General features: G+C 39.3%; 1 protein-coding gene across 1 annotated transcript; it reads right to left on the bottom strand.

Moving 5' to 3' along the window:
* Positions 1-1,190: 1,190 nt before the first annotated feature.
* On the bottom strand, positions 1,191-18,761 carry LOC142099019 (proteinase-activated receptor 1-like). Its single transcript, XM_075182083.1, has 2 exons — positions 18,509-18,761; positions 1,191-6,022 (listed from the first exon to the last, which is right to left on the bottom strand). The coding sequence occupies exons 1-2, from the start codon at positions 18,591-18,593 to the stop codon at positions 4,845-4,847; spliced, it is 1,263 nt and encodes a 420-aa protein (XP_075038184.1). The 5' UTR covers positions 18,594-18,761; the 3' UTR covers positions 1,191-4,844.
* Positions 18,762-23,637: the final 4,876 nt, after the last annotated feature.

The raw sequence follows: 23,637 nt of genomic DNA, 5'->3' as shown, positions 1-23,637 counted from the left end.
AATAAAACAATACTAGGTAATACATACAGACAGAGAGGTAAGCTTACAATCTATGGGACAATGGGAGTTTGAAACACAAGGGCATGTGCTACATCATATTGCACACTGGACCAGCTAGAATGCAAAGGTAAAAGTACTGAGTTAGCTGTGTGTGTACCAATGTTGGTCAGAGGGTTGTTGTCTTGTGTTAGCTGTGTAGAGGGTGGTAATAGGGAGATTAAGGTGGTTGTTGGGGAATATTATAAGCTTGTCTGAAGAGGTGGGTTTTCAGAGAACGCTTGTAGGTTTGGAGACTAGAGGAAAGTCTTACTGTGCGAGGGAGAGAATTCCACAAAGTGGGTGCAGTCCAAAAAAAGTCCTGTAACCGATAATGGGAGGATGTGATGAGAGTGTAAGAGAGACGCAGATCTTGTGCAGAATGGAGGTGTCAAGTAGGGAGATATTTTGAGACAAGGGAGGAAATGTATGTCGGTGCAGTTTTGTTGACGGCCTTGTATGTTAGTAGAAGAATTTTATATTAGATTCGTTGAAATACGGGCAACTAATGTAGAGACTGACAGAGTGGCTCAGCAGAGGAAAAACGGTTTGCAAGGAAAATCAATCTAGCCGCTGCGTGCATAATAGATTGTAGGGGTTCAAGTCTGACTTTGGGAAGACCAGTAAGGAGAGAATTGCAATAGTCGGTGCGGGAGATGATGAGTGCATGAATTTAGGTTTTTGCGGTGTCTTGTGTGAGATATGTGCGTATTCTGGAAATGTTAGTGTTGTTTCCAGAATTCTGGCAGCCATCAAAGTTCAGGACAGGATCCCAAACAGCTACTAGCTAATGATAGAACTGGCTGATAGCTGTTCTGGGAGCCCATGGGAGGAAAGCTGGGGATGGGGAGGATGAGCAGTTGCCCATAATAGCTTTCTTTTGCTCTGCTTTCCCTCCCTAATGGAACTGTCTACACATTTGTTAGAACGCACCTCCTGAGCTAGATGTGCAAAGATTTTAGTCCAATTGAGAGACAGATGACAGGTATATTTAGCAATCCTTTTGTAACTTTATTTATCATTTGTCTGTACCTATAACTGACTTTATATGACTAATATGTTGGCAAAATCTTAAAATTTTATTGCCAAGAAACTGGATTTATTCCTGCGATAACAAACAAGGTACTGTCAAAAAAAATAAACAAACCATTCAGGACAATGACAAATTTTATTTACATTTGCAACGGAAAGATAAAACATTTAAGCCAGAAATAGGCTATGTATTAAATACACAAACAATACAAAATGTCCTTAAATACATATTTACATACTTTTACATTTTCAACAGATATGTGCAAAGTGAGAAGACTCATAAACTGAACACAATGGTAAGAGCTGCTTGAGTGTGCAACAAAGGTGTTGGGTTTATGGATAACAAACAGTGAATAATATGTTAGACATTGGGCAATAGCAAAGGCTGGCAGGGCATGCTAGGACAGCCCAAGAGCCACAGGTTGTACAACGCTCTGATCACTGCTAGGATCACAGCTTCCCATTTTAACTGAAATGTGATAAGAAATATCATCAACGTATCTGATATATTAATTCATACAATTAACGTCTATGAAATCTACTGTTGTCTGACACACTAGCGTTTATAAGCATCTAACGATCTTTATTGCAACATTTTCACTGAGCAGCCAAAGCTTCAGAGATCCAGGTCCATTGCAGTGAATGAAAAACACTGTAACCTGTCATAAGTCAAAGAAGGGTTTTTATCAGATAAAATATAAACACTGCTAAAAAATTCTTAGCATCTGTAAGAAGAAATTTGCTGCGTCTAAAACGCAGGTGTGACCCCAGTCTTATGGATGGCACCCAAAAGTAAGTTTTCGGCTCGATTGCCATAATTACCATTTTGCAGACATATTGTCTGTTGCCATCCAATAGATGTTACTTGTACAACATTGTAGCTAATGTTCCAAATTTCTAATCATTATTTTAATAAGCCACATTATACTTCTACTAGTTAGCAATTGAACGGAAATGTAGTACTAAATAATTGGACATAGGGGTAAATGTATCAAGCTGAGAGTTTTCCGGCGGGTTTGAAAAGTGGAGATGTTGCCTATAGCAACCAATCAGATTCTAGCTATCATTTTGTAGAATGTACTAAATAAATGATAGCTACAATTTGATTGGTTTTTCAAACCCGCTGGAAAACTCTCAGCTTGATACATTTACCCCATGGTGCTAATTTAGAATCTACATCTAGTTCCCAGCCTGTAAAAGATTTAAGAGCATGTAATACAAATAAGAGTTTAAGAATTTTGCCATCAGAGCAAGATAATATTACAGAATGCTGTGTATGTTAAAACAGAATAGTTATTAAAATGCTTGCAAAAATGAATAAAGGGGCCTTTACATATAATAAATGACAGCGATACCTAATTATCCAGGTTTTTCTTCTATTTTATTTACTTCTATAACCCCTAAAAAATTAGCAAAATTTAAGAGACTTCCAAGCTCCACTACACATTTTTTTTATTAGTTACCCCGTATAGCGCCAACACATTTACAAAGGTTTAATCATTCACATAAGTCCCTGCTTCAGTGGAGCTTACAGTCTCAATTCTCCAACACACACACAAACACAATTAACCTAACAGTATGTTTATTAGAGCGTGGGACAAAATGGGAGAAGATAGACACCCCGACACATAGTGTCCTTGTCACAACAGAAATCACAACCCCAACATCGAGGCAGCAATGCTAACTACTGTGCCACAGTGCAAATAAACCGCTCCAGATGGAGAATACACTTTTGGGAAATGCAATTTTTATGGCTGCACTGTGAGTCAGTGCCACGCCCACTGAGTTCTTACATGACATCACATTTGAGCTGATACAGAACATCCATCCAGACAGTTTTGACATTGTCTGGTCTCCTCAGTGCAGGATAGGTTGTTCTGGTCAGCATGTGGCACGGCGCTGGCATTACAAAATGCTGTTGTGTGTTCTGTATATTCTATCTCATACCTCTCAACATTCTATGACTGGGAATCGGGAATCAGACACGCCCGCTACAAACGGGAGGCCTGTGTTACATTGTGGCCATGCCACATCCCCAGGGGGTGCATCAAACAAGTATGAAGTGCTAAGCCACTCCCAATCTCGCTCCTGTTCCCTCAATATACCCCTGCATGGTCGCACATCTGCACACATTCACAGCTGTTTAGATGCCGTCTAAATCTCTCATTGAAACTAGCACACTGGTGTCTATGGCACAGACTGGGGGTGTTTACCTATAAATAACAGTTATATTTATATTAAAGCCAAATGCATTTTTAGATGGTTGAGGATCTCCAAACTATTAACTTGTACTCAACCCTCTCAACTGAAAAGTTTTTCTGCTACTTATTTTTTCTCTTCTGTAGTTTCACACGCCTAACATTACATAGACCGATTACACAACACTATGTACAAGTGACAATGATTTACTGTACACCATATAAGGACACATAAGTACACATTTCCGTATAGTCACTGATATAACACTGTCATGAAGATTACATAGAAGGAATATGTGAGGCACAGTAGGGAATAAGGATAAAGTAAATCAAGTTTTATATACTGTAAAAGCATAATTTTAAAAGTAAACCCATAAAGATATTCAACACATATACATTGTTAAGGTTGAAATCTTCAGCTACGAAGAATAATTCTCTGATCAGGAACCACACAGTAATATATGCAGTAGACGCAGCTTGCTTGTTTTTGCTTGCTATGCTATGAGACTTGGAAATTTACTACAAGAGAAGTGTACAGCGTTCGTTAAAGGGACATTAACCTCAAAACACATTATACAATCTAGGGTTCTACCTACTTATCAAAGGTATTACAATTGCTGAGAAATATGTCACCCAAGTGTTTTCTATAAAAAATTACAGTAAAATTATATGTATGCTGTTCTGGGAATTTATGGAAAACCTTAACTCATCAGCTTGTATTTTTGCTGTGTACTACAGTAGTAACAGACCTAAATACTAAAATAACACTCATAATATAGTGTTGCTATACCTTCTAGTAATAATAATACATATTAGCAAAACAATTTTTCTGATTAGGTTTCATATTTTAGCTAGAATTAGCATTATAAAGACATGAATGATAACTTTCTAACAAAACACAGGAAGAGGTCACCACTAATTATCTTCCTTAATCTTCTGTTCAACATTTCCACTGAGAAAACTGTGCCCAACATCAGCCAGAAACTCCTTGTCACCAGTTTTACTAAACTTGATAACTTTACTAATGGTGTTTCCTTATTGGTAAGCCATTTACATGATCACCTGAAGTACTAGCTGCCCTAGATAAAAACTTTATTAATTCTCATACACAAATATATATTGAAAGTTTCACCTTTAAAAGGGCTTAGCAGTACTCCAGTCCCGAGCTTGTACAAATTCCCTTTATGCACCAACCAATGAGTCACAGGTTACTTTTAAAAGAGTTGGGATGTCTCTTTTTAGGACTGTATTCATGGGATAGGTTCTGGAGAATAAATAACTTTGAGGATAGCATTGAACCAACTTTGTTCTAAGGCAGCTCACCACGTATCAAACTGTTATAATAACATTTAACAACTGCATTTTGTGTAGGTGAACTATGTTGTAAATACCTTTTAAACACTGACTTATTGTCCTAGACGTTCCTTAAATGGTTTTAAATGCATTAGGTTTCAACTCTGCGTTGAAAAACATTGTTCGGCAACGGACAGCCCAAACAGAAGAGTCACATGACACAGAGAAGGCAATAATATCCTTTAAAAGAAGGTGCAGTGTGTAGATGAATCATATAGATAATACTTATGTTAACAGCTTACGGTAGATGCTGTTCTTTGCCGTTGTGATGCCAGTTTCATTTTTACTGGCAGAGCTCATTAAATGAGCGCTGCTGCTTATAGGTTCAGTCACCTTCTTATTGCACAGTAAATTGCAAAGGTACTTCTGGCACTGGGTGGAGGCGTAATAATAGATAAGAGGATCAAGGCAGCAACTGATGCTGCTAATACAGACACAAAGGATGTAGGCAAAATACAGGGACTCACTGTCTCCGTGTTGGAAATAAAGATAATGGATTAAAAATATGACATTTGTTGGCGCAAAACACATGATAAAAACACAAAGCACAACAATGGCTAAGAACAGGGCTCGAGTCTTCTTACACGAGTTCTGAATGCTGGAGCTTCTCAGGCTATGGATGATGCCGGTGTAAGAGACGGTTGTAATGATTAACGGCAAGAAAAAGAAGGCCAAGATGAAAGTGGAGAAATAATACAGGTAAAATGTCTTTAGGACTTTTAGGTCCAGCACGTCATGGCAAGTTGTGATGTCTAATGAGTCAATGTAATAAGTTTGCTCACTCATGAGAAGCGGCACAGTGCTGGCTATGGATATTATCCAGATGAAGACACAGACCAGCCAGGCTCGGGTCATTGTGCGCCAAGAAAGAGACTGCATTGGAAAAACCACAGCCAGGAACCTGTCGGCACTGATGCTGGTCATAACCAGGATGGAACAGTACATGTTGCAGTAGAATGCTGCAGTGACAAACTGACACATTCCAGGTCCAAACATCCAGTTGTTCCCGGAGAATCGATAAGCGATGTTGAAAGGCAGCAGAACAACAAAGAGCACATCAGCGGCTGCCAGGTTCAGCATGTACACCACTGCCGGCTTCCTGACTTTCATCTTAAACAGGAATATGATGATTGCCATTACATTCAAAGGCAGAGCCACAATGAACACCAGGGTGTACACCGATGGTACAAACTTAGTCAACCACTGACTGGAGAGATACAGTTCCACATGCTTCGTGATGTTTTTCTGGGGTTGCACTACTATGCTGCGACTGCGGGGCATGGTGGGCCCCAGTCCTGATTCTTCTCCAGATCCCTCTGTTGCGTAATCTGAAAAATCCTCATATGTGTCACTAGTGTCATGGAAAGAGAACGTTCTTAGGGACAGATTTCCTTTGTCACCATCTGAAACATAAAATAAAAAAGAATAAATATAGAAAAGCGATACAAAATGAAGCAGTACTACAAATAGGCGAAGACTCTCACTAAACAGACATACCCTCACTTACAGTTTGCTATTACAAACATAAAGGGGAGCAAGCATCAAACATGGTTTGTTTGTTTATTGCATTTTCTCCACCTTCCTAGTTTAACAGAGCCCCACTGGTCACATTGTACATGTTCTGTAAATTAATTCTATGAGCCATACATCTGAGAGAATTATCGGATATCTGCTGTGGTCCCACTCTTATCGTATGCAAAAACAGTCCCCATAGGATTCTATTGGAACTTGTCCGCAGTAGCTAACTAATCTGAAGATTAGCCATTGAAGCCTATGGGTAGAGCATTGTGGTAGCGGAATCCTCGGATCGCTCACTGCTGCTTACCTGCTCTCCCAACCGGTCACTATCGCAAATCTGTCTCTGTGTATGCGTGATATTAGGTCACACATGGACAAGGCAACTTTGCCATAGTGACCGGAGAGAAGAGATAGACAATGGGAAATTTATGTAAGTGAAATCATCCTCCTATTGGATGCACTGTCCTGGAATGATTTTTGTAATAAATGCTTACTAAAAATCCTCTGTCATCGTTGAGAAAACTCAGTTAGTTAATAAATATGAATCAGATAAAAGTCATCTGGTTAGACAGCTTCGTCTGCATGAACTATGTCACAACCCAGAAAGTAAAATGAAAGCACCTTTCATGCATGTTAGTTAGCTTGCTGTGAATTTGTGTAGGACTCCACCAATACCAATCTACATCCATTACAGCACATTGTGTCCACCTATTAAAATAATAAACCAAACACACAAGCTTTTGCTTTTAGAATGATATAAAATACAGAAATACCACCATCCTAAGCAAGGTCTTCCATCTCTGAAATACGCAAGGCAGACTTAGTTAACTATATTAAGGGTATTTTTTCATACAGACAGCGCGTTGCCCAACAACATCATCCTACCGTAAGGAGAGCACTCGGGACAGTGGTAGACATTGTTGGACCCACAGGATTGGATAGAATGCCAAACAACAAGTAAGATTCTAAATTATTGTTTAATTTATGGAACTCCAATCTTAAGTTTTGGGTGGAGTTATATAACATCAAATATTTAATTCACCTCAGGTTAAGCGGCGGATTATAATATGGGTGGTCAGGGCAAACCATGGTTGCGGCCTTATCCTCTCTGGCGGCCTTCCATCGCTTCCTGCTTCTTTGGTGTTTCTTGTTAACTTTTTCTTAAGAAAATGATATCTGACAGGGATGGAGTGACATAGCAAGCAAGCAGCAATGAGCTTTCAGCTGTCTAGTGCAAATTAGACAATGAAATCAAGTATTTAATTGGTTGCTATGATATACTGAAAATGTCTTGTTGTATTAAAAAAATTGGTATAACATACACTCCAATTAAAATATTTTTCCCAACTGCTGAACAGAAGTAAATCATACTTTCCTACTATTTATTCCTGTCCTCCGGGAGAAAAGGGATGAGAAGAGGTGGGCGTGACTTGATGATGCTATTCATATCACCAAGTGGGCAGGCCAATGTGTATGATGACTATAATTGCATCATCATGCCCCTGCCAATTCAGTGTTCAATGAGGTAGGCATGGCTTGATTAAAGGTTTGTGTCACAGTCTGTTCCCTGCCACATTGCAGGAAATTTCCTGCTTTTCATGGGGGTCTCAACTATGAGGTAAATAATACTTGCCAACTCTCCCGGAATGTCCGGGAGACTCCCAAATTCCCGGGAAAGTAGGGCATTCTCCCGCATCTGTCCACTTCCTAGTGAAGTGGGCAGAATTAGAGCCGTAGTGACGTGATTCTCAAGGGAAAAAAATGACGTGATTTTTCAAGCCCCGATCCCTCCACCCACACCCCCTCTGGGAACTCCCGGAGGGGCACAACCAAGAGTTGGCAAGTATGAGGTAAATTAACTTTGGATGTATATGACACCTTTTTGTTTATTTGTGTTACTGGTCCTTTAAGCCATAATATTATCATTTTTATTTCAAATGTCATGCAACAATAGTATGTGGTGGTCAATATTCTGTGAGATGTTCTGAGTAAATATATCCCAATGTAGAGGAAGTAATAATAATACCTGGGTTGGTTATGGCTCCTAAAAAAATATTGCAGGTACCTTTGATCATAATAGCTTCCCCTTCAATGAGCCAGTTGAATCTGACATTAGATGTGAATGACTTCATCTTGAATTCCATATTATTTTATTTAATCAGGAAACACCTGTAAAACTTTCATTTATATTTTGCAGGTAACTAGTTCTTGAAGCTTCCTGGCATGAAGCAGTTAATAACAATTTAGGAAGCACCACAACATTCTCTTTCAAGGGTAAACTCACCTAATTCCAAGTACCATATAATGCAGCTGTGAGTTATAAATACTTCAAACAGTAGTTAACCTTATAAAGAGTTCTGAGCTACGTCATTTCCTGTACGACTTATTGGCTCTTTAGCATTAATGAACTTTAACATGAATATTTCAAGTTAATGATTACAAAGAACTAGACTGATCGCAAGTTACAATAAAAATGTAGAATAAAAATGTAAACAAAAAACTCCTGCCAGAATTATTTTTTTTTTTAAATCAAAATAAGGGTAGTAGTGGTAGTAGCTAAAGAGAATGTTACTGGCAGAGCCGTAACTAGGGTGGTGCGGGCGGTGCCGTCGCCCAGGGCGCAAACCCAAGGGGGGCGCAGCAGCAGCCCGCTAATTAGCCCTAACTTCTGCCTTTTACCTTCGCAGTGGAAATGATTGTTGATGAAGGTCGGTTTGCCCTTCCATACAGTCATCAATACAATAATCTATTTGAATCCCACCACAATCTATAATATAAATGTCTAGTGGCGTGTGTTAGTCTGTCTGTGTGTGGAAAAAATAAAACCAAGCTGCAGCGTCACCTGCTGGGTGGAGTTATACACTGACCTACTAAATTCTTAGTGTGTGTGGGGAAAAAAATTCAGAAAGGGCTGAAATTTGGTATACTAAGATGTTTTTAATTTGTTAATTTATTTGTTAATTGTTAAAAGTGTTTATAAAGATTTAAAAAAAATATATATATATTTCTTGAAGGAGAAGTGACAGTTGGGAGTGGTTGGTGGTTGCCGGGGGTGACAGTGGGGAGTGGTTGCCGGGGGTGACAGAGTGAGAGGAGTGTGATACTCAGGACCGCTGCGAGAGATCCCTGTGTCTGGATAGATGTGGTGATGAAAATGAAGGATGAGGTGATGGAGAAGAATGATGAGGTGGTGACATGTGGACAAAACCACGTTAAAAAAGGGCGCTTACGTCGGGAAGTAACGCTCTTCCCCTGAGGAGGCCTGGGCTATGGCCCAAATGCATGACAAGAACCTTTTTAACACCTTAAGTAGCTTGATTTGACTAGAATGCATGAGTATCATGCACGGGTTAACTTGTGTGTGTGTATATATATATATATATATATATATATATATATATAAAATCATGCATTTGCAAATATGTGTAACAGAATTCGTTCAGTAAAGTACTAGCCACACACCCACATTAGGTAGGCCACACCCACTTGTCAAATGCCACTCCCACTTAGATGGGGGACGCTTGTGCCCTGTCTCGCCCAGGGCACTAAAATGTCTAGTTACGGCACTGGTTACTGGGGTGAAGCCATGACATATCTGCCCCCCCCAATACAATATATTTATATTGTTAATTCTTTATTCTAGCTGATATATAATATAGAGCACATTCTAATGACCGATATACAATGGAGAGAGCAGACTAACGATCGATATACAATGCAGAGAGCATTCTTCTCATCTGCGCTCTTCTCTCTACCCTGGTTAGCCCGTCACCCTTCCGTCCACAGTCATACCACTTACAACACACACCACATAAACAGCATAAGTACTAATAGAAGCTAGCAGCTACTCCTCCCACACACATTTCATTTAATATAGTCGAACATTCATGTTTTAAAAATGTAGTTTGTAACATAATATACAAATCTTTTTAATACACAGCAAATCATTGATTATAATTCACATTAGCATATGATAATATAATGGTTAAAAAAACACATTGAGTTGTATTAATCATAGTTTCCTATTTTCTTATTTACAATTTCTAAATTCATGGCTACATACCACTCACTGCTCTAATTATAAAGTCAGTTCACAATTTACTATAATGTACATCCACCCTTACAAAAATAGCTTCCCCCATAGATGTCCGGGAGACTCCGGAGTTTGAAGGAGTTATCCCAGACTCCAGGGAGAGCCCACTTCCACAAAACATAGATATTAATTCAAACATTTTACTCCACCAGAGGACAATTTTACAGACAAGATTGTTGATCTAAACACAGTCCCATGCCTCCCAACATTGCCCTCTTGGGAACTGGCACAAGGGTACATGGCTATGCAACTTTGGGGGAATGGTCTCACCACATGGGAGCTTTAGAACCACTCCCAAGCCCACTCCCCCTTCCCTGAAAACATTTTTGAAATAATGTGCAGATCAGTGACTGGGACATATCTCCCAATTGTAAGGGGATAGGGGTAAAGTTTCCTTAAATCGAGGCTGTCCCACCTAAATCAGGACCGTTGAAAGATATACACTCCCCTTATTCTCCCCCATCCAATTCCCAGTCCCCTTTCCCCCATCCATGCTCTACGCAGCCCCCACTCCTCCTACATGCACTCAATTGTCCTGTCCCATTCCTGATTTACTCTCCTATGGATGCTTATATTAATACCAGACTCTTTTCTTACCCCATGCATTCCATTGTCTCTACTATGTGTGCTGCAGTGAATTTTAAATATCAATGTCTGTCCATTGTCCTGCCCAATATCCACCCACCACAAAACCCATGCTTGTCAATTTTATTCTTCTGAAGGTGAAGCAGCAAGTGTGGGTGATATGGTGCAGTGAATCTCCAATTTCTTGCCTCATTGTGCTGTAGGCGACGGGGGAAAAATTACGCACACCTTCTCACTAGGATGTGGGCAGGAAGTGTGAGGATGGCCTGCTCTCCCGGGAGACCAGGAGAACAACCTGAACTTCGGGAGTTTCCTGTACATTCTGGGAGAGTAGGTATTAAGAAGTCATCATCAAGCACAAAGACACTATATTGGGCTCAGTGTTAAATCACTTGGCTTGAAATATATAAATGTATATAGTGTTCAAAGTGGAAATTTAGAATTGGTTGTATGGAAAATGTAAGTGAATGGAACTTGATAGTTTTACAATTTAAGCAATAGAAGAATCTGCGGTATGGCATACAACCATATACTCCCCACTATGACCACTCTGTGTGTATTAGTCACTGGAAGGAGGCTAAATGGCAGAGGTATGTGTCCCAGACTTCCAGCATTGTGTATGTTAAAACACCAGGGAGAAGGTGTAGATGTGTGGGTGAAGTTTCCCACAGGGTATTTCCCTGAGCTAACAAAACATGGTAAGGGTCCATGGTGTTATGTATGGAGAAAGAGAAGGGTGGGCTCCATACATAAGGCCCAGTCCAGGTCTTCTGGCCTACCTGTCTCTAAACAGACTGATCAAGAGATGCACCTGTGAGGTGCCTGTGAAAAGGCAGCTAGAATATGCAATCATTGTCTCAGACCTGGGGAGGTGGTGAGTTGCCGCCTGAGACACTATGCTGTGGTAAGCAACAATACATGTTTGATTTGTGTGTTGGACACAAGGTCCTGCACAGGAGAGAGGGCCTCCGGAAATGTATTAGTTGGTAGCCAGACGGCTAGGATTTTGTTTGTTATGTTTTGTTTGCAAGCTGGTGAATAAAACTAGCTGTGGCTTTAAACTAAAACCTTTGGATTTGTGTGGTTTACTGCTGCAGTTCGTCACCATCTTCCCCCAAGAGATGGTACCTATTCCCCTGATTATGTCACATTATATATATATATATATATATATATATATATATATATATATATATATATAGTCACTGATCTCCTGGAAGTGAAAATATTAAAATCAGCAAGAATGCAATTAACCCCCCCTTTGACATGTTTCATGCGTGAATTACCCTTCCTAAGAGACTCAGAAAAAGAGGGTGCAAAACCAGGAACAATCTTGGATTTTGCCCTGCTCTGTATATTGTATATTTGCAAACAAAGGTGTAGTATGTCTGTCATATTTGCTTTTTACCCTCGCATTTGAAATAACATTATACCTATGAACTGACAATAATGATAGAGAAAATAAAATGGTACTTAAAGGACCACTAACAAAAAACAACTATTCTTTCAATCTCAAGAACAGAAAATAATTGTGCTTATTGTCTTTTAATTTTATTAACATAATGGATAAATTTATTTTAAAATTAATGAGTAATACCAGGAAACAAATGAACTAGTGGTCATCGCACTTAAAAACAAATGTTTAAAAGAGATGATCGCCCAGAATTAGTATTTCTAGAAATGCACATCCTGCCCCCTGATGAGCTAACTGCAGCTGTCAAGTCGAACTTATTGACACATAGCAGTGTATGCATACAAAGTTCTCTAGGGTGTCAGCAGTGATAAGTTTCAGACACGTCACCGGGGCCTGATTAAGCGTTCAGGATGCCCTAGACTAATACGCTCCTAGCGCCCCTCGCCTTCCACACCAGGTTAATACATGGTGTTTTAAACAACCCCATCACCACCACCAATGTTACCGTGTTTTTGAAACTCAAACACACTTTTTTTTAAAAGGGTCATTTCATATATTTCACTGGCAGTATAAAAGTCAGTGAACACGTGATTCAATATCTTTCTCTGATTTCTCACTGCATCGACAAGAACCTGTTTCACATAAACTCATATCCTCATGCACCCACACCGCAATATCACACATAATTTTTAAAGTTTTACAATTATCCATCATTCATATAACTGGACACATCACTAATGCTAGGTACACACTGGAGCATTTTCGTCCAATATTCGGGCAAATCAGCTGACATACGTCAGGTTAGTGTGTATAGTGACACAATGGTCGAAAGTCGTACCAAAGTGTTGATTGTCGGCTCATTTGGTTGGTCGTACTGTTTAGTATTTTCCGACCAATCCACCTAACGATCATGTAGTGTGTATAATTTTCCGATCGATCCACGACCAAGTGCTGATAGTTCCTCGAGCTGCGACTCCTTTAGGGGAGTATGTATGTTAATTTCTGATGCCTGTCACAGACCCACATGGTGTGGTGTCCACACGTCACTCATTTTGTAATTAGGTGCTTCTAGCTGTAAAGCAATAGCAGGTGTCTATTGCATTAATGTGTATAGCATATGTCTGCCAGTTTATTTATAAACCTTTGTCAGTGAAGTCTTATAAAAAAACAAACTTTTATTTATATGTGTATTGCTTATGTCTGCCTCCTTAATTATAGCTATGTGTCACTTGATTGTACACTCACTACACATAAATAAAAAGGTTAAATATGTGTATTACATTTGTCTGCCTGCATAATTATATATATTTTTGTATATAACACACGTTTTTGTGTTTCCTACAGTGTGTATGTTATATGTCTGGCTGCATATTAGTACACCTGAGTAAATTGTTCTGCATCTTGCACCAGTGTTCTGTAAAACCCTTTACATGTACATTTAAGATGTTTTATAATCGAACCCTTACTTGTTAGTGTATATATTTGTAAAATACACATAATAAACCACACATTGTACATTCAACAGATTTACTGTTGAATTATGCTTCAAAAAATAACATGTAAGAAATGAAAAAAAATAAAAAGTTTCAACATATTTTTATTATTACTATAAACTTTAAATTTAAAATGCTGAAAGTGCCTAGTACATAGGACTACCAACATAGGACTACCAACATAGGAATACCAACATAGGAATACCAACAAACATAGGAATAACAACATAAGAATAACAACACAGGAATAACAACATAGGAATACCAACATAGGACTACCAACATAGGACTACCAACATAGGACTACCAACATAGGAATAACAACATAGGAATAACAACATAGGAATACCAACAAACATAGAACTAGCAACATAGGAATAACAACATAGGAATACCAACATAGGACTACCAACATAGGACTACCAACATAGGACTACCAACATAGGACTACCAACATAGGAATACCAACATAGGAATAACAACATAGGAATACCAACATAGGAATACCAACATAGGAATAACAACATAGGAATAACAACATAGGAATACCAACAAACATAGGACTAGCAACATAGGAATAACAACATAGGAATAACAACATAGGAATAACAACATAGGAATACCAACATTCTTTTCTCCCTCAGAAATTTCGTCCGATATGAATGTATGAAGAAAACGTGTTGCTTTCGCATTTTTATGAGGTTTGGGGTGGTTACTATTGAACATGCTCTGCCCTTTATTTAAATTTCTTGGGGATATCATTACAAAGTCGTTTCAGTGTGTACAAATTTCTAATCTTTGCTCACGACAATATGGCGGTGAAAAGTCGCTGCACGGATGGTCGGTCTTTTGTTAATCGTCTAAAACGTGACTAGTGTGTGCGCATAAATCGTCCGAGCGATCCGATCTTTGGTCGAAGGGAAAGTCGTTCTAGATAACACATTGGATGAAAAAATTCTTCCTTAAGCTGGGTACACACTACAGAATTTTCAACTAACTTTTTATGTTGATCGATTTTACATGCGATCGATGGTCCAATCGCTCAGTCCATGGACTGCATACACACTAGCCTTGTTTTAGACGATAAAGGGAAGAGCGGACGTCCCTTTGCGACGGCTAAAGGGACGTCCGCTCTTCCCTTTATCTCTTTAGGGATCGGTCGGAAGTTTATACACACTACACAACGTAAACGAGATTGGAACAAAAATATTTAACAGTATGACCAACCAAATGAGGCGACAATCATCCATTTGGGCAGACTTTCGACCATCGAGTCACTACTACACACACTGACCCGACTTTTGAACGAGCAGTCGTATGTAAGCTGGTTGAGCCGATTATTGGACAAAATTCCTGTAGTGTGTACCCAGCTTAATTCTAGTATTGATGATAAGCAATGAAACAAGTTTATCAGGACATTTGCCGTGGTGTGAAGTACTGGGAAAACATTCATTCCTCTATGTACAGTGTATTGTAAGACTGGGAACCGTTACGACAAAATGCTGCTGGCAAAATGTACAAATTTAATTGACAAATGCAGAATGAGGTAAATATTTTGCGGAATTAAACATTTTTTCCATCTCTAGTCATTAGTTAAACCTAGAAGTGTACATTTGATAGCTCCAGTTCTCACATATTAGGGTAGGGGGTGAGCATGGGGTGGGGAGGGAGTTTGACAGCAAAGAAGCAGACAGTCTCATGACTCATTCCTTTACAATGCTTTACCAGGTCTGAACTCTGACCTACTGGTGATTGCTATGGAAATATATTTAGGTTATCTAATCAAGGAGCAATATAAACAAAACCTTAGTGGATTTAAGCTATAAACTATAATGGCAGGGTGACTGAATTCAACAGAAATACTTGTGAACTTAGTGAAATGATCCTGCTTAGTTCTGCTGTGCAGAAGACAAAAAGAAATGGAAACAGCCATTTAAAATAACTTTTTTCCTGAACTGGAACATGTGGCCAGGGCACTGGAGAGCCATCTATTTAAACATTAAGGGGCATATTCAATTGTGAGGGTTATTCACAAAAGTACCGCGCCCGCACTCTATTACCGGCATTACGGTAATAGTGCGCGTAAATACCGTTATTACGGTACATTTCACGCTGAATTTCAGCTCGCGGCTCAGGGAGCCGCGAGCTGAAATCCGGCTTAGTATTACCGTAATAACGGTAATACTTTTTCCGCAGCGGAAACTGTAATCAATTGAATATGCCCCTAATACGGACTCCTGAAGCTTTTTGACGCTTCCTATGGGATGTAAAAAAAATCAAATATTAAGTAAAGAAAAGCTAAAAGACGTGTAAACCTTAGAAAAATTAGCGTACTTCCTCCTACAAATCACACCAGACCCTTCTGTCCTGTATACATGTGACCTTATACTAAGATCACCAGACACCAGACACTTGGTAAAACAATGTATGGGTACTATACGTCTCTGCAGCGCCTGGAGCAATGCAGTCCTTATATGGTAAGTTTACAGAATTTAACTACAATGTATTATTTTTTGCATTTTAAATACTCCGCTTGAAGTGATATTAAGTTATAAAGCCTAGGGATTAAGAAGAGATAGTAAGAACTGCCTCTAACACACAGAATGAAAGAAACTGCCACTGCGTAGGTCATTGGTATTCTAGTATACTGTGTTCACTTCTAGAGGCCATATCTCCAGAAAGATATAAATACATTAGAGATGGCACACATGGTGCATGGCCTATAGCACAAAACATACCCGGAAAGAATAAAAGATCTTAATATGTACAGCTTGGAGCAGAGAAGGGAACGGGGGGACATGATAGAAATGTTCAAATATATCAAGGGTTTGAATAAGGGACAGGAGGGAAACATTCTTCAAAGGAAGAGAAGTATTAGAACACGAGGACATGCACTGACACTGGAGGGAAGTAGGTTCAGAGGAAATTCGAGAAAAAACAACTTCACAGTAGTGGATAAGTGGAATAGCCTCCCATTAGAGGTGGTCAAATTCTATGTCTCTATGCATTGTGCCCATGGTCAATATAAAAATATAGACATTGCATGGACAGATATTTAACACCTGGGATTGTCCCTGATGCTTCTTCCCATATAAATGTTATTACCAATGTTATTATTACTGTTAATTTAAGATACATTTTGGTATAACTGTTATCTATAAACAATCCTGCCTGTCGCTAAATTTCTATAAATTTACTTGGGTGCAAAACGAGGTAAAATGTTCTGATCAATTAGGTGTAAAACGTGATGATCTGCAGATCACAGCGTCAGGGCTGACCGAAGCCGCATGGTCTGTAACAAATGGAGCAGTATGAAGGCAGCTACACTGTCCTTTATCGCTCTATCTGGTGTGTCTGGCTACATCTGTCACTTTATTTTGCAACAGTTCAGACAAATTTGCGTTATTGGAAAATGTGATTTGCAGCAAACCACGTGCAACACAAGAACAGAAGATGTAAAACAAAAGACAGATATCCGCGGGCCGTAATAAGGGCTGTGCAAAAGGGGTGACCGTCCAGGGCGCAATGCTAAAGTGGGGGCACAGTTTATGAATGTTTTAGGGTCATTTGGTTAAAATTGAGGGCTTGGATGCAGCAGTTTTCCTTCTCACCCCAGGCGCTAAAATTACGGCTTTGGACATCCGCATTCAAAAGACAAATGGGATTTGCTGCAAAAGACACAAATGTTAATGTAGCCCTATCCTTAAACTACCATGTCAGTATATTAGCCTTAAGGTGAATTTTAGCCAAAATCTCTTTAATACAAAGGTAAAATAGGACATGAAAACATATATGGGGCAATATTTGAGATTAAAACCATCAATGCTGTGGTCCTTGCACATCCAGTTAAAATTTGATTGAACAAATTTTGCTGGAAGGTTATTTTAAGAAATCCTCAACAAATAAACATACAAAACAACCATTTCATCAACCCGATAAAATGTTCTGTAAACAATGAATTGCACTTTCACTTCTATATACACTATGCTTTCATCTGTAACACTGCCTGCATTCAAGTGTTTCCGCAGATGAGGCATGATGTGATTACATATCTACTCATCACCAGTATTCCATCAAAAGTGATAAAACCACATATCACATATTAAGCTCCTGTGAAAAGGGCCTGACCTCCACACTACACTTCTCTTCATTAAGCTGGTACAGGGCAGACTGGGAGGGTCCTTCCACACTCTGCCAGAAATTAAACAAAAGTCTGCTGAATTTCCGAGAATCATGAAACAAAGGTCCTGAGAACACATCAATACCAGGCTGTTCGGACTAATCCAAACCTAAACAATGTTAGTAAACATCATATGAGTCATGTCACCAAAGCAATTATTTGGTATAGAATGTTTTTGTTTACCAAAAAAGTTATTAGGTCACTCTGTGGAATATGCTGCTGCAATGTTAAAAATAAAATAAGAAGAAGAAAGCATCAAACAATATAAACCTACTGCATAAGCATTCATGTCTATATTTTAAATGGTCACAACACTACATGTTTTTTTAACACATGACCCACATGAAGGTGGATATTATAATTCATCAGAAGCCAGAGTCAGAGGCTTTTGGAGCCAACTGAGTTTATCCAAAGTGATCTATAACCAATCCAAAAAAAAGGGGTCATTCCTACGGGTAAGAGGAAAATGAGAACTTGAGTCTGTAAAAAAATAAGAAGGGTATAAAGCAATGCCCATGTCCTAGCCACACGTGTTCCACAGGACACACACAGGGTTACATCACAAGTGCAGCCTACATATATGTTACATTGATAAGTGACACTCACCTTTTAACCCCATTTCACATTGCACTGCACAGAACGTGCTCATTAATCCCAGCAGGGGCAGCGCTAAAACAAGTCTAAACTTCATATCTAGTTCTCACGTTTCTCCCCGAGCCGGTGGTTCCTCTCCGTTCCCTGCGGTTTATTCAGATGCACAGCAGAGAAGTTCAGCACAGACCCGTCAGTACGGCTCAGCAGACGACAATAAGCAGCCAGTAGACTCCGTCCCTGTAGCTGGAGGCGTGCAGCGCTCTGCGCCTTCCCTCTTTGGTTAGGTCACCAGTGTGGACCTCACATGTCGGGAGTTGAGCAGGAAGAAGATTGTCTTTGTTATCTATCTTCTCAGGATTCAGTGGGAGGATGTAAAGTGGGTAAATAGGGGGGGAGAGTACAGTTATCCCCCATTACTGCTTTATCCACATATAAGTCTTCCTTCAAACAAAAGCTTAGGGATGCAGAGCCTGGTTACTTCAACTTCTCTCTGTCACTTGTGGTACATATCACATGCTATGAAGTTGTTAGTATAGATTTGTAAATATAGTTATCCCCTATAATCAAGACATATGTGAAAATATTTTTACCCATGTTTTGTATAATTTTTAATTAAATAAAAAGAATACCTCTACATCCCTATGACATAGAGTGCAGTAGTTTGACTAAAAAAAAGAATGAAAGAGTCAATCATTTCAAATAGTAGATCACATCTAGTCATTTTATTTATATAATGACTGTTGCCAACTTGCCTGCAATTCCAGTGAATAAATAAAAACATTATTTAAAATGGCTATTTCGTAATAACTAATAAAAGTAATGTATAACTAATGCTTTAGTTTGTTGATTTAAATTGCAAGTTAGTATAGTAATAGAATTTATGTATTTGAATGCACATTTTTATTAACTTTTGTTTTGTTTCTCTTTTGTTAATGGTGTGGAAATTTGCTTGTTATATATTTTTGGCCTGCCAGTGTAACACATAATAAATAATGTGTTACACTGTGTCCTGACACATTATTATTATTATTATTATTATTATTATTATTATTATTATTATTAACCTGTATTTCTATAACACAGTACGTTTACAAGAAATGTGTATTCAGAGTTGTTCACTGACACCGTGCTTTTGTTTTGGTATTGGATTTGTATCAACTTCATGTTTTGGTTTTTGGCAAAACCGCCTTCACGTGTTTTGGTTTTGTATCTGTTTGAAAAATTGCTGAAATATATTTTTGTTCCTACATTATTATTAGGGGGGTATTCAATTGTTAGCGAGATTGCTAAAATACTCACGCTCTAAAAATATTACCGTTAATATGGTAATATTGCGCGTAAATACCTTTAATATGGTAATTTACTCGCTGGATTTCAGCTGAAATCCAGCGAGTAATTATCGTATTAACGGTAATATTTTTAGAGCGCGAGTATTTTAGCGATCTCGCTAACAATTGAATACCCCCCTTAACCCAAATAACACTAATTTCCAGTCATTTCCAGTCAATTCTGACCACCTCACAGATCACAATATTATTTTCATCCACTTTCAGCCAAAGACTGCAGCGAGCTGGCTGGATACTAAGCGACAGAGCGACGGCACAAGCACACGGCAGTTCATAGAACATCTAGGAAACATTGCCACATAGCAGTGGCAGAAAAGAAAAGTGGCGTAAGATGGAATTGTCCTTGGGCTGTTCCACCCAGCAATATTTTAAAAAAGTTTAATAAAACCACACAGAAATAGGAGGGGTGGCAGGTACAGTTTAACAAACCAAGCACTTCATTGACAAGGAGTGCCACTTTTGTGGCTAAAGTGCTTGGTTTGTTTGGGCTCCCACAAAAGTCGGTGGTAGTTATTGGAGCGACTGCCACAAACCCGACAACACTTACCACAGCATTATTTTCTGAAACTGTCATCCTCAACAGGGTTCTAAATCCGACTGTTTACAAAGCTGAACTTTAACAATTGCAACAAATGAACATGCCAGGAATGCCTAAATGATGTCAGTTTCCCAGGTAACAGTAGTATTTCTGTTGTTAAAGCGGTAATGGCAGCAGGCGACGCCTGTACAATGTGTTTTAGTAACGCTTGATTATTGTATATTTCATTTTATTTTTATTAAAATGTAATTTTTATAAATTATATTATTCCTTATTTGTCATTATGTTTCAAGCTCCCATTGTCCCATAGATTGTAACCTCTCTGTATGTATTACCCACTATTGTTTTATTAATGTTTGTTCCCAATTGTAAAGCGCTACAGAATTTGCTGGCGCTATATAAATAAATGATGATGATGTATGGGTATTTACCCATGATTATTTACCAATGGGATATAATTCTGCTGTTATTGTCCTTTGTACAAGGTTTTTTAGGGTCTAGTTGGGAGTTTGACTTTTTTCTTCTTACCTGTATGAGAGCCCGCTCTAATCATGAGAAAGATATTCCATTGGATGAGGTATATTACTCATTAAACTAGATTCAGATGTTGTGAATTGGATCAGGTACTAATTAATTGAGAATACATAACCTGAGACTATTTAATGAGAGCTAAAAGACAATCCTTACTTACCTTGTCTTGATAAAGTTTAGCAGAGCTAAACGAAATGCGTAGACAGCGAGGAGTAAGAGGAAACTACGGTTGTAGATTTTTTTATGCACCATCAGTTTTTATTGCCATCCAAACCGTTTTTAACATCTTATTACGATGGCCACCGGGTGGTGTCTTTCTAAGTTGGCTGTGGACTGACGTAGGGTTATCATTGTCTCCCTCTATTCCGGCTGGTTATTACATCTATCCGTGCAGAACTATGGTAAGAAAGTTCTAATACGGCAGGATCTGGCTACAAGCATGTGACTTACAACATTAGGTCTGCCCTGCCGAAAATCCGACTATACAATTGTGGAGAACAAGCCTGATCAATTTATTGCGTCAGGTGCATTGGAAATTTTTGAAGGGAGTATTATACCGCCGTATATATCTATTTAGTGGATCCAAAGTTGATAGGTGCATTACTAATGACTTAAACCAATTCAAGGTTCAGTTGCGACCGTCATGTTTTATGCTATTATTGTTAGCTTACTGCATATATGTGTGTTTTTTCTGTTTATTATTAAGCAATTATATTGGAACAATTATTCTCAGGTTGTATCTAATTCTGCCATAGAGAGTTTGATTTTTTTTTAGAGATTTATTTTTAATTAAAAGGGTTTTGGCTTCAACCCCTTATGTAATACAGTTGCTGATACAAATTGTTTTTACAGCTCAGCGCAGAATTTGCATCTTTTCCTATTTTATCCTGTAGTTTATATCACATGTAGGAAACATTGCCACACAGGAGTGGCAGAAAAGAAAAGTGGTGCAAGATGGAATTGTCCTTGTGCCCTCTCAGCCACCCACCCTTATGTTAGATATTACAAAGGACAGGTACAGTTTAACAAGCCAGGCACTTCAGCGACAAGGAGTGCCACTTTTGTGGCTGAAGTGCTTGGTTTTTTTGGGCCCTCACAAAACAAGCTACCAATGGGCTTAAGGCAGCTAAGCTAACAGCGCTGTCAATGAACTCTAAGACTGAAGCTGGCTAGTTGCTAATCGACAGAGCAACGACACAAACTCACGGCAGTTCATAGCACATCTAGGAAATATTGCTACACAGCAGTGCAGAAAAGAAATGAGGTTCCTAGATGGTTAAGGTCCCTACCTCGACTGTGGCTTTACAAATGCTATAAATGGCTAGGCAACTGTTGTTAGGATTTGGGTAAAAATAATTCCGCACATAAGAGGGGGATTTTCTGGTCTTATGCCCAGGCATGACAATGGCCTTCTTCTTATCACTGGCAAACACTGCTTCCACTGGTGCAGTACTTACACAAACAACATCATCAACATCATCATTAGCGCGTCATCAGCTTCACAAATATCCGCCTCATCCTGTTGCAAATCCAAAGTGGCACGCTCAGTTGCTATATCACCAGCTACACTTGGGCTGCTTATCCACACATTTGCAGAAATGGTGAAAAGTGGCTTCTTTATGAGTACAGTATCAGAAAGGTCAGGCTGAGACATAGCACTCGTGGATAGACTATCCTCAGGGATTTGTGTAGTTTCTGAACATACAGTTTCTGTTACTGCCTAACTGTTTTTTACCAGCTCGGCTTTTACACATGAAATTTTTCTGTGTGAGCAATAGCACTGTACAATGGCGCTGGAGAATGGAGAGTAACAAGAACACTGCTATCCCTTCTGTTTTTGTGTGAGCAATGGCACTGGAGACTGGAGAGTGACAAGAACACTACTACCCCTTCTGTTTCTGTGTGAGCAATGGCACAGAGCAAAGGCACTGGAGTGTGGAGAGTGACAAGAACACTGCTACCCCTTCTGTTTCTGTGTGAGAAATGGCACTAGAGAATGGTGAGTGATAAGAACACTACTACCCCTTCTGTTTCTGTGTGAGCAATGGCACAGAGCAATGGCACTGAAGTGTGGAGAGTGACAAGAACACTGCTACCTCTTCTATTTCTGTGTGAGCAATGGCACTGGAGACTGAAGAGGGACAAGAACACTGCTACCTCTTCTATTTCTGTGTGAGCAATGGCACTGGAGAGTGACAAGAACACCGCCACCCCTACTGTTTCTGTGTGAGCAATGGCACAGAGCAATGGCACTGGAGTGTGGAGAGTAACAAGAACACTGCTACCCCTCCTGTTTCTGTGTGAGCAATGGCACAGAGCAAGGCACTGGAGACTGAAGAGTGGCAAGAACACTGCTACCCCTTCTGTTTCTGTGTGAGCAATGGCACTGGAGACTGAAGAGTGGCAAGAACACTGCTACCCCTTCTGTTTCTGTGTGAGCAATGTCACTGAAGACTGCCAAGAACACTGCTACCCCTCCTGTGTCTGTCTGAGAAATGGCGCTGGATCTCCAGGGAGGGAGGTTCTTATGGGATCCAAAACCGACGAGATCCAACGACGCGCCGATGATATTTTACCTCAATTTCAGTTCCTAGGAAACGGAAAAGTACCAAGCCGGCTCGGCTAGTTACTCGTATTGGGGATGTTCGGGGCATCGGTTTTCAAGAAACTGAGCCTGAGCATCCCTAGTATTCACACCAGTCCTTATCACAATGGAGCTTACAGTC

Source organism: Mixophyes fleayi, chromosome 1, assembly GCF_038048845.1.
Source record: "Mixophyes fleayi isolate aMixFle1 chromosome 1, aMixFle1.hap1, whole genome shotgun sequence".
NCBI lineage: Eukaryota > Metazoa > Chordata > Amphibia > Anura > Limnodynastidae > Mixophyes > Mixophyes fleayi.
The sequence above is the reverse complement of the archived record's forward strand: the minus strand, read 5'-3'. Positions and strand labels throughout refer to the sequence as shown.